Here is a 12,821-nt window from a genome sequence, read left to right as displayed (position 1 = left end):
ACTTTTCTCCAGCAGGAGGGCTAAATTACCTAGTCTGCCATAACCAGCATAAGAGTCTGCAATGTGGTTATTTACAGTAGGGTCAATAAGCATAGATCTTCCTTTCTCCCAGGATATAAAAAGGTTATCCAAAATTGTAACTGGGTATCAGACATGAAACATTTAAAGACAAAATTCATTTGTTCATGTATAACACGGCCACCAAGGACTATAGGAACAAAGATTGTCATTCACTTTTAGAAACAAAGATAACGCTTTCTCAGGAAATTGATCTGGCACCTGCTATAATAATATGGTTGGCATTCTTTTTTTTTTTAAATATCCACCTACCCATCTATTTATTCGACTGCACTGGGTCCTAGTTGTGACGTGCGGGATCCTTAGCTGCAGGGTGTGGGATCCCCAGCTGCGGCACGCGGGACCTTCTAGTTGCAGCATGCAGGAACTTTAGTTGCGGCAGGTGAACTCCTAGTTGTCGCACGTGAGATTCAGCTTCTGACCTGGAATCGAACCCAGGCCTCCTGTGCTGGGTGCACGGAGCCCCAGCCACTGGACCACCAGGGAAGTCTTGGCTGACATTCATTTTCAATAATATGTTAAGTTCTCAGAATTTTTTTAAAAAGGCATCTAATAAATCTATACAGTGAATAGCATGTCTTTATTCTATTTACAGTACATTTGTTATAAATATAATACATTTTTGAAAAGCTTATTTTTAATTAACTTGAGTAGATTTATATTTTAAACAGATCATCTCAATTGTTAAAGTTACATAATAAAGAATATGATAATTTAAATGACAAAAATCTCATATTGTGAAATAGTGCACTGTATGCTGAGATGAATGGGGGGGGGAGTCAAACTCTTTCCAAAACTATAATCAAAGCATCAGAAAAAAAAGTTCTTCTTTTTACAAAGTTATGTATAAGCCATAGGAACAACCAGATACTGAAGTATGAAGACCCTATAACCAACGTTCAAAACTGATTTTAGAGAACTGTGTGAAGCAAGACAGCAAAGTCTGTATTTAACACGCTATAGAACTTCACAGTAAAGCTGGAATTTATAGACTAATGGCTTAACAGGAATATTGCCAACAAGGCCTTTTCTTCCTCAAAATCATCTCCTAATGTTCATATACCATTGATAAGTTGTAACAGCAGACTTAGACACTGGTTTTAAGTGGGGCTTAATAAGGTGCATGGATATGCTGAAATTCTGTATTATGAGCATGTAAATTATTACCAGGGATTAAAGAAATACAAAAAAAGAATTTAAGTACTCTCAGTCCAACGTGCTTTGCATCATCAACAAATTGACAAATCAAAAGTATTTTACAGTGATCTAATACCAACCTCCCAAACAAGTTAGGTATTTCAAATACTGCTGTAAAAACCATTCAGTAAAATAAAACTGATTCCTGTGGATTTCAGTACAAATTTGTAAGTTATCACATGTTATTGATGATGATCAGGGCAGGCATGGAGCTCTGCTGACTTGTTTCAAACACTGTAACTTGGTCCGATAACTTGGCAAATACCCTAGGAGTTCCAAGGTTATAAACACCTGTATGGACAAAGCATGCTTTCAGCTGCAAACTGTGAAGCTCCTGGCTTTTAAGATGAAGTTTATATTGTGTTTGTCCAAGCCATGTAAATGATCCATGGATTTCCAATGCTTCTGGGCTAAGGGAGGAGGCAAGTAGTAAGTTGGAGAATTTTTTTCTTCATAAATTTTTTCCCAAAGTCCCAATAACACATCCCTTTCATCTAGCAATTCTATTTCTAGAAATTATTTTATGACACCAACTGTATTAATAACAATAATGGCAATAGCTAACATTACAATTTCTATAATAGCTAAAATTTATTAACACTTACTATGTTCCAGGCACAATGCTAAGAATGAATTATCTCACTTAACACTCGCAACAGCAGCTAGTAAATAATGGAACCTGATTTCAAACCTGAGCTTTTAACCACTTGGTTATCCATACATAAAAATAAATGTGCATATAAGAATGCTTATAATACTGAAATTGTTTATAATACTGAAAAATGGAAAGCAACCAAGGGTCTACCAATAAGGCATTAGCAAATTAATTTATGATACACATAATCATACACAAAATGTTTGGATTTCACACAGCTAACCCAGATCCTGTTTGGAGTGTTATACAATAATAATCAGCATACGCTTCACACTGCTTTTCTAAAAACCCCAAAATTTCTGAATTCTGAAAAGCATCTAGATCTTGGAGTGCCAGTATGGACCAGCATTTTTGTTGTCGTTGTTGTTAAGCATTATTTTATAAATCAGAAAACAAGACAAAAAAAACTTCTATCCTGAACTTGCTGATTTTCAATTTTAGAGTTCTTTATCACCAACAAACTTTTATAAAAATTGTTGTCTCTGGTCAAAATAATTTGCTGCTTTTGGAAATTGCTTTCCATTTGCCAATATTGAAATTCTAAGACAATCTTCGTTAAGTCTTCTCTAACACTTCTTAATACCAAACAAAAAAATAAAGGCATGCCTGAGTAAACTTTCTCTATGTTAGGTAATTATTTGCATAATTTCAAAATATTAAATTGCTTTCAAATCAATCTTTAACTGCAAAATAAACTTGCCCTGAATAAATCTTTACCTTGTTGTTTTATGCCTAAGATCAACTATTACATCGACGTCGGCCTTTGAACAATTGGAAAGTAAAAGAGTCACTGGTACTAAACAAAGGCTGTGGAAAAAAAATAAATAAAAAAGGTTAGCGGGATATTAAAAAACAACAACCAAAAAAACCCCACTTTCTTGAAAATAAAACTTAAGAGTACCTAATAGCATAAGCTCCTCAAAAACAATTAGATTCAAGTAAGGAAAAAAACTGAATTCTAAAATCACTCAAGCCAAATTATTTGCATAAACAAGAAGTAAAACATATTAATACAATGCCTGAATACTAGATACCAGAATATATACATCTACAAAACCATTTTATTTATATTTATTGAAGCTAATCTTAAAAAATAACCAAAATGTTTCTAGGTGGTTATTTCCCAAAATGCAAAACAGAATAATTGCAACTAAGAAAGATCAATGGAGATAAAAAATCATGAAAATGCCAACAACTAATCCTGTTCTCTATGCTTCGTGAAAATTACTTAATTTTGAGAACTGACATTTGCTCTTCTATCAAATTTGCATAAAAGCCATCAAGTTTGGGAGAATATGATAATTATTTCTGTACAGCAAGTTATAAGGAGAGCCCTTTCAAGTAGACACATTTGCTCAGTTAACCTAATTTCTGATCTCACTTTATAATTAGTAAATCACTAAAGCATAGGAGAAAGGACATGGAGTGATAGAAGAGGACCTAATGAACAGACTGGTGCAGATTTAAAATCAAGAACATAATAAATGAACATATCTATGCACAAATGGTTACATACTATTATTGAAAATAGTTTATTAACACAAAGAACAAAGGGATAGTAAAAAAGAAAAAAGTAATCCTATAAGCTCCCACAAAATTAACTTTAAAATTCTGCTCAGATAATATATTTTATGCTTTCAGAAATTTTATATCCTCTTACTTTCTGATCCATACTGCAAATAACAGATTTCCCTAAACAAAAACTAAAATAATTTCAAAGACTTATTCTTAGATTGTACCGGTGCTATGCCCTTACCTCCTCCACAAACTTCTAACAAGGAAAAGAGGACAGCAAAGACTACCGAATAGGTTTCCAGTCTAGAGCACCCCATTAAGTTAAATTCCAATTGCATAATTTGTAACCCAAAGCAAAACCTCAGAAACTTTGCTATTCTGTTACCATTTGGGCCTCAAATTCTCCATGCTTTATCTAAATGCTTCTAGTAAAAGAAGAAATCAGAACATCTGGATGTTTCTTAGCCCCAAAATCATTACCTTCACTCCTCTACTTCCTCCATTCACTGCTTCAGTGAATAGCACCCCCATCTCCCCAGCAAACCTTAGGCATCATACTAAGTGTTAATAAGTGGGAATGGGGGCTACTGCCTCACTAGCCCCCATTCCCAATTTTCTACTATTCTTCACAAATTCCTGTCAATTTATTTGATTCATATCTTTGTTATCTCTGGTCACCTGCTGTTTCTCATATTCTCATTCATCTGCTGCCCTGTGTTCCACTGCTATGACCAAACCTCTTCCCTGTCCCACCCCTCCCACATTTCTGTACCACATGAACAACACTCCTCTAGATCCTCAGTCTCCTCTCTTTATATGTCTACATCTTACTTTAACTGAAATTTGGCTGAGTACACAGCTTCCTCTGCAGTCCTCTCAATAACACATGCTGTTCTTCTTCCAACATCTTCCATATCTCTAGCCAGAATGTCTCATTAATATAGTTAATACCACTTCTTGAGTTCTTCCTCCTACCTCTCCTATAAAAACACCTCATTTTTTTGGTCATAAACTACTCCAAGGTTTTTATTCTTTTTTTCTGTCCCCATACTGACAAACTAATACCAGTGACAGTAACTCAGTATAGCAGAGATTCTTTGGGGGAGGGGGAGGGGGAGGGGATGAGCCTTTTGAAATATCTGCTTCACCCTCTTCCCCCCACCTGAAATTCATCTAGTATATCTGTCAAGCAGAGGCCTACCATCTAGAAAGGAAACATTGCTCAAGATTTTTCTTCCATATCATCTTATTGGCTTCATTTATTAAAAGCTTCTGGATGAGTTTGCTTTCTTCTTTTCAATCCTGAATTTTGTCATCTTTTTGGAGAACTTCACTGTCAAGGTAGACAACTCACTCAACTCCTTCTCAAACCCTTGATCTGTCACCTCCATGACCACCAATACTATTCAAAACTCAGCCATCTAACTTCCATGACCATACTGTGAATTTGTTTTAGTCACCTAAAATAACTGCCTCTGAAATACTACTGAGATTCTCCACTCTCTGACCACTATCTCCAGCTCTCTCACTCAATTACACTTCTGATCTTTAGTTTCACAAGGATGCCCAATCACTTGACCCTCGACTTCACTGATTCGCAATCCTGGTTACTGTGATAATGGTAATTATTGTTTAGCAGTTATTCATTCCCTTCACCTCCCACTGTGCAACGGTGGATCATCCTTGTTGATTGTGAAGGAAAGGCTATTTGGCAATGGAATATTAATGACTCTGATGCAAACAGAAGGCTTAAACGTGCTACTGCAATGTGGCTCATTTTTTGTACTCCAGAGATATGCCATGAGAAGAACATAACCCAGCTAGCTGCTGCCCATTTGGACTGACCCCAAATGTATATGGCACAAACATGAACCCAACCAACCCACAGCCTGAAGCAGAGCTTCAGCCAAATTGTCATTGGCCTGCAGACCCATGAGCGCGGGAATAAATGCCTTGTAAACTACTGAATTCTGGAGTGCGTTCTTACGAAGCATTATTTAGCAATAGAAACGGATACAGATTCACTCTGGTATCATCTGAGGATTTATTTAAAATATATAGACACATAGGTCCTACTCCCAGAGATTGTGATTTAACTGGCCTAAGTATCAGGATTTTCAAAAATTTTTCAGGTGATTCTAATGTGGAGCCAAAGTTGGAAGAAACTGCCATATCTTGTCCTTCTCAAATCTGCCTTGTTCTCACATACTTCCATGCACAGTTTTAATTCTATGATGCTTTATTTTAGCCCACTGCTCTCCTTTTAGTTTAATCAAAACTGTCCTGTTTCACATACTTCCCTGAACTGCCTAGAGTCTATGATGCTTTTTACCATAATAGAAGCACATGGAGAAGTCCTACATATCCCAGCCTCTAAGGCATAGCCAGGGTTTCAACCACTAAGCAGCACCATGGCATCTAAGATATTCAGGAAGTATGTGAAGCAGGACAGGTTTGATAAACAGGGACAAAGTAGAACGGTGGGTTAAAATGAAACATTATGGAATCAAAACTGTCTATGGAAGAGTGGGAAGACAGGTTCACTAGGGATAAAACAAGAAATTTTTTCTCAGCTTTGGCTGTACATTAGAATCACCTGGAGAACTTTAGGTAATCTAGATGTCCAGCCCCCAACCTTCAGCCAATCAGAATCTCTGGGAGTAGGACCAAAGCATCTGTATTTCTTAAATTTCCCCAGGTGACCCCAGTGTGCCTCTGTCAGTCAAAGGCATACAGAATGACTACTGAGCAATTAAGACCTAGACAAAGATTTAAGACCAAAAGTATTTAAAAATAACTTAAATGGCTAAAATCTTTAAAAGTGTGACAACAGAAAGTGTTGCTGAAGGTTATGAGCAGAGGGAACTCCCAAACACTACTAGTGCAATATACGAATTAGTAAAACTACTTTGAAAAAATTCCTAGATAAATGTGGAAAAAAAAGAGGGGAGCAAACACACATGCACCAGGAGATATATACAAGAATATTCAAGAGCAGAAAGTTGAAATATGAAAATAATCCAAAAGTTCATCAACAATAGAGTAGATAAACTAATTCTAATATGTTCAAACATATTCATTTGGCAATGAAAATTCCACAGCTTCGTCAAAGGCTGATGAATAACATAATATTAAGTGAAAGAAACTGGACGTAACAAGAATATACTCTGTATAATTCCATTCATAAATAAAGTTCAAAAAAACCCACAGGACTTCCCTGGTGGTGCAGTGGTTGAGAATCCACCTGCCAATGCGGGCGACACGGGTTCGAGCCCTGGTCCAGGAAGATCCCACATGCCACGGAGCAACTAAGCCCATGTGCCACAACTACCAAGCCTGCACTCTAGAGCCCGCGACCCACAACTACTGAAGCCCACAGGCCTAGAGCCCATGCTCCACAACAAGAGAAGCCACCACAATGAGAAGCCCGTGCACCGCAATGGAGAGTAGCCCTTGCTCGCCGCAACTAGAGAAAGCCCACGCAGAGCAACGAAGACCCAACGCAGCCAATAAATAAATAAATTAATTATATATTTTTTAAAAAACCATGACAATCAAAATATAGATATGTAACACTTGGTTGGAAAATTATAAAGAGGAGCAAAGAAATGACTGTTAATACTGGGGATGGACGGGGGAGTGACTGGAAGGGAGTACACAGGGGGCTTCTGAGGTTGCTAGCAATATTCTAATTTCTTCCCTAGATGTGATTATTTGGGTATCAGTTTTGTGAAAAATAATCACTATGGCCACAAGTTTTCATTTTTGAGCACTTTTCTGTGTGTTATATCTCACGATAAAAGGGTTTAAAAATGGTTAGCACCATTTAAGCTACTTTTTAAATATTTCCGATGCTAAGTCAACATCTTAATTTTGCCCAGCACTCCTTCTGTGTGTCCTTGGCCAGCTCCTCATTCCTCTCAGTAGCTGTTCTCAAATTTCACTTTTAAAAATTCTCTACCCTTTATTCTCTTATTTCCTAGATTACTTTGAGTACTTAACCGTGCTTCTATAAACTCCTGAAAAGTGGAGGCATTCCAATAATGTGTAACTTGTTAAAATTTCTCCCTACTTTCATCTTTCCCCGTTTCCATAGTAAGGAGGTCCGTTCTTCAGTCCAAAGCTAATCCTGCCACTCTTTGGTGTATCTTTCCATCTATTAAGGATTCTGTTGCCCTTCCTGTATCCCATCATTTCCTTCAAGACCATAAATACATCCATATCTTACCTAGTAAAACAATAATATTGCATGGCTATTCCCTGATCCCTGTTCATAGCCCAGCTTCTTGAAAGGGTGGTCTACATGAGTATCTTTACTTACTTCCTCCCATTTCTCCTCAACCTACTATATCATGCTACCACCCCCACTATATAATAACATTCTCAAAAGCATGAGCAATTTCTTTACTGTCAGAGCCAATGAACGACTTGTCTGCAGCATTTAAAACTGTTAACCGCTCTCCCTCCTTGAACTGTTCTCACTCCGCCACTGTGATGCCACTTTCTCCTCATTGGTCTTTTCTTCCTAATTGTTTGATTGCTACTTCCCAATCAGTCTTCTTCGTGGACTTTTTCCTTAGCTCATCTCTCAAACACCACTGCTCTATAGGTCACCATTCTCTTTTGTTCTATCCCACCCCATCCCTACCTCTATCCAAGGTGACTTCACCAAAATTTATACCTTCAGTTATAATTCACAGACTAGCTCTAACAGACTTCTCTCCATCTTCTTTTGTATCTGTAAACCAGCCACTTTTTGAAGTGTCATCTGACTTAGGACTTTTTATTTTAGAACCTTAAGTTTATATAATCAGGCTATTTACCAAAGTTATAAATACATCAGTCCCCCAGAAGTTTAACACTTAATAAATCTTAAGTAAATGATGCTGTCTAAATTTAAACTGTTTGATGAGTCTATACTATAGTCATGTCTTAGATTTAATTTCTGTACTTAAAACAAAAACAAAATGACGGTATTTTTTCCTTCTTCTTGACTTAATGATAAACCTGCTCATCAAAAGAAAACTGTTTTTGGCGGTATGCAGGCCTCTCACTGTTGTGGCCTCTCCTGTTGCGGAGCACAGGCTCCAGACGCACAGGCTCAGCGGCCATGGCTCACGGGCCCAGCCGCTCCACGGCATGTGGGATCTTCCCGGACCAGGGCACGAACCTGTGTCCCCTGTATCGGCAGGCGGACTCTCAACCACTGCGCCACCAGGGAAGCCCCAAAAGAAAACTTTTGACAACTAACTGGCTGAGGAAATACCCATCTTTTAATTACAGCAGCAACATACAGTAATCATAGTAAAGGGTAAATTACTTAAGGGCAATTTCTACAGACTCAATAGTATTCTAAATTGTTTCTTCAGTATCTGGGTTAATGCTATTAATAAATGTGTGTATGTCTGTGTGTGCATGCACACACAGGTGTGTATATTGTAGAAAAATGTTAACAAAAATACATCTCAAACCTTTTTTGATGAAAAGGATGACTAAATGATTCTGGATAGTGAAGACTCGTTCTAATGAGATTAGAAAGCTGCTCTACTGATGGTCTTGAGGAAACTATAGTGTTTTCTGGTCTGAAAAATTTTAATAGTTCCATTTCTGGTGGCTCCTGAGAAAAGAAAAAATATATGACAATAAAAACACTGCCTTGTTAAAATAAAGTATAGCACACACAAACTAAAGAAGTTAAAACCAATAGAGATAAAGTAAAGCATGAACAATACTTTTTCTGCTGTAAAAACTAACAGTTGAAATCATATGCAATACATACAACCTAGGATAAAAAAACTAGGATCTGTAATCATTTATTCATTCTCTATTTATTATGTGCTGGGGTTAGACTTGGAATCCAGCAACCTCACATATTAGCTCTGTGATCCTGGATAAGTTATTTAATACTTTAAGACAATTTCCTCATATGTAAAAAAGGGGTTTACAATAATAATAATTTCAAAAGTTGCTGTGGTTCTCATCTAATAAAATTGCTTAGTACTTAGGCTATAGATATTCAATTGTATAGCATCTGTTTTAATAGTTGAAAAACTAAAATTGCCTTAAAGAGTCATTTTTGAAAATAGCTTCCTGAGTTTTTACAGATTATAGTGCCTCAACTGTATTAACTGAAGGTTAACATACATGTAAAAGTCTCAACATAGCTAGTGTGAGGCACACTGTAAACATTTCAATAAATATTATCGTCTAAACGAAAATAGAGAATCATGTCCCACTTCTCTAGTATTATTATTTCTTTCTTGGTCATTTTTTTCTCCATTTTCCTTCACCGTCCAGAAAATTTTGATTTTTTAATTTCCTGCTAGCCTAGCTGGATTCTGATCTACACCAAGGACTGGCAAACTACAGCCCATGGGCCAAATTCAGCCTGCCTCCTCTTTATGTAAAGAAAGTTTTATGGAAACAGAGCCATATCTATTTGTTTACACACTGGTTATGGTTGCTTTTGGACTCCAAACAACACAGATGAGTAATTCTGACAAAGACTCTGAGCCAGCAAAGTCTAAAATATTTACCATCTGGCTTTCCTCAGAAAAAGTTTGCTGACCCTTGATTTATACAGCTGCAAAAGCAAGAATTAAAACTGCTTTTGACTTATGAGTGAGAGAAAAGTGACTAGAGGTTTACTCTGGAGGAGGGAAGACTTGTGCCTGGAAGCGAGCAGGAGCAAAACTTCTGGATGCAGGTCATGTTCTCTTTCTTGATCTGGGTCCTCCTTATACTGAAGTGTTCTTCAATTTGTGAAGAGTCAATGACCTAGTCACTATTCTGCATTTACGTTACACTTTAATAAAAAGTCTAAAAAATGTACTATTATTATAATCTAATCATCTAAGAAAAATAAGCTGTTATTTGAGACTTCTAAATTATACTAAATGAATCTCTACATACTACTTACCAGGAGGAACACACATGAACAACGGCCAGAAAAGGATACCAAAAACCTGAAGCTAATTTACTGAGGGAATATTTAGAAGAGCTTCCCTATCTTCTAGCTTAAAAGCAACAACAGGTATTTTTGCAATGAGTGCTGGACAATTTGTACAGTAGTTTTATAATAAGGGTTTGATTCAACCTTATGACAGACAGTCCCATCACAAGAGAGGCAAGGTATAAAGTGCTATTACCCCTGTTTTATATGTAAGCTAAAAGTTTATCAAATTATGCGAGTAACTTGCACTAGGCCATCAATCTGAAAGTCTCTGGGCTCCAAATATATTATTCTTAGTATGATGAACATGCTGCATCTCCCAACTCAGTTAATCATATAAAGAGAATATAAAGTATTTCAAAGGTGAAATACAGAGGAAAAAAAGGATATGCCCTACACAGTATTTTAGTAAAATGGGACTATAACTTGAGTGAATTTTATAGAAATCACTTTGTTTCATTTTCTAAGTGAAAAATCTTGCCTTGAGATGTTCGAAATTATCAAAATATGACAATTTGCAATTAAAACTTGGGACTTTTTTAACTAATCAAATCAGTTTGAGAAAAACAATTTTCTTAAAGTAAGAAACAGATTTGGGTTTAAATATTTACACATACTATGAGAACTTTTGGTAAGATTAAACAGTATTTTAGGAAAAGTAAGAAAATAAACAGTATTACCAGCTTCTGCACAACTCCAGAGGCCATCCTTTACACTGTATGAGAGGCCCCATAGAGTTCTGCAATGGTATGGGCCTGTTAAACAACAAACAAGATAATATAGAGAATATGGTTCCCTTCCTCTCAAGCCAACTGTGAGTTCTAGATTCAATAAAGAATATATCTTAGGAAACCCCAAGATCACAAATGCATCTCAATACTCTTATGAAGTGCTAGTGAATTTTAAAATCAATTTATGTTCACTTCTAATTTTAATCAGCTTTCTGCCACCAAGCCCCAACTCAAATTCTAATATAAAAGCTTGCACAAACCAGATACCTTCAAAAACACAAAAAGCAACCAAACAAAAAACCCCACAAGTTCACAGGAAGGCCCCAAAGCAAACTCTGTCATTACCTGTTTCTGAGGATATGAAAAAGCTTCTTTTCCTATAGTGCGAAGAACAACATGGTGCTGACCTTCCAAAATAAGCTGCTTACTGTCTTCCACTACGTATGCCTAAGAAGTACAAAGCACAAAAATGTTAGCCTGCTTGGCAGTAACCTCAAAAGTAACCAATGCAATATCTGATGGAAAGCAGAGGTATTATGGCTAATATCTATCAATTACCAACACTCATGGCTGTTTCAACATTTCTACTTTTGTTCATTCATTCAATCAATTAAGTATCTGTCAAAATCTGCTCTGCCTCAATATAAAACAGTTGGCCTGGATACGTGAGAGACACTTCTTGAAATCTTTTCCAATTTTCTCTGGAGCGCTTAAGAAACTAGTCCAAAAGAACAGTGCCATACCATAACACAAGTTATTTTCTTTACTGGACTGCCAATATACAGGCAAAAGGCTTTTTCTTTTTTTTCTTTTTTAAAAATATATTTATTTATTTTTGGCTGCGTTGGGTCTTCATTGCTATGTGCAGGCTTTCTCTAGTTGTGGCAAGTGGGGCCTACTCTTCGTTGCGGTGCATGGGCTTCTTATTGCAGTGGCTTCTCTTGCTGCGGAGCACAGGCTCTAGGTGCACAGGCTTCAATAGTTGTGGCTCACAGGCTTCAGTAGTTGTGGCGCGTGGGCTTAGTTGCTCCACGGCATGTGGGATCTTCCCAGACCAGGGCTCAAACCCATGTCCCCTGCATTGGCAGGCGGATTTTCAACCACTGAGCCACCAGGGAATTCCCAAGGCTTTTTCTTATCGTCTTGCTTCTGAAATGCACCAGGGTTTATCATATAATGCAGCAAAATCAGTGAGTACAATCATAAATCCTAGAAGTGGAAATGCCATATCCTTGGAGATCTTAAATTTAAGTATTGATACCTATGCTTAAAAGAGAAAAAAAAAATTTTTTTTCTTCCTATACAATGAACTGATCTCATCTAAATTAAAACACTTACTCCAGCACGTAACTTTTCTTCTTGAACTTCTTCTGTGTTGGAGAAAATAAAATCTGTACATGGCTCTGATATACTGGTACTGTCACACTATGCAAATACAGATGCTTAATTTTTTTTGATAAGCCCAATTTCTTTTACTATTAGATTCAACAGATTCAAAATTACTCAGTCAGAACGCTATAAACATTCCTAAATGTTTATTTTCAATTTCTATACTTATCATGAGTGACAATTTGCCATCCATGGATCATACTTGGAGAACTGCTGCACTAAGGCAGAGGCAGGCCCAGGACCTGCTCAGCACCCATCCATGCACAACCCAGAAATGCAGGAGGAGTTAAATACTTGATGGGGT

At 36.9% G+C, this 12,821-nt stretch overlaps 1 protein-coding gene across 5 annotated transcripts in view; it reads right to left on the bottom strand.

The window, feature by feature from the left end:
• Positions 1-639: 639 nt before the first annotated feature.
• Positions 640-12,821, bottom strand: part of TRAPPC8 (trafficking protein particle complex 8) — an 89,465-nt gene continuing 77,283 nt past the window's right edge. For all 5 annotated transcript variants that reach the window (XM_032602426.1, XM_032602427.1, XM_032602425.1 and 2 more), the window contains 4 exons: positions 11,474-11,575; positions 8,917-9,062; positions 2,648-2,737; positions 640-1,685 (listed from right to left, as the gene is read on the bottom strand). In XM_032602426.1, the coding sequence (XP_032458317.1) occupies positions 1,451-1,685; positions 2,648-2,737; positions 8,917-9,062; positions 11,474-11,575 (573 nt within the window). In that variant the 3' untranslated portion in view covers positions 640-1,450. The remainder of the gene's footprint in view (positions 1,686-2,647; positions 2,738-8,916; positions 9,063-11,473; positions 11,576-12,821) is intronic.

This window comes from Phocoena sinus, chromosome 14 (genome assembly GCF_008692025.1).
Source record: "Phocoena sinus isolate mPhoSin1 chromosome 14, mPhoSin1.pri, whole genome shotgun sequence".
Classification (NCBI taxonomy): Eukaryota; Metazoa; Chordata; class Mammalia; order Artiodactyla; family Phocoenidae; genus Phocoena; species Phocoena sinus.
The sequence above is the reverse complement of the archived record's forward strand: the minus strand, read 5'-3'. Positions and strand labels throughout refer to the sequence as shown.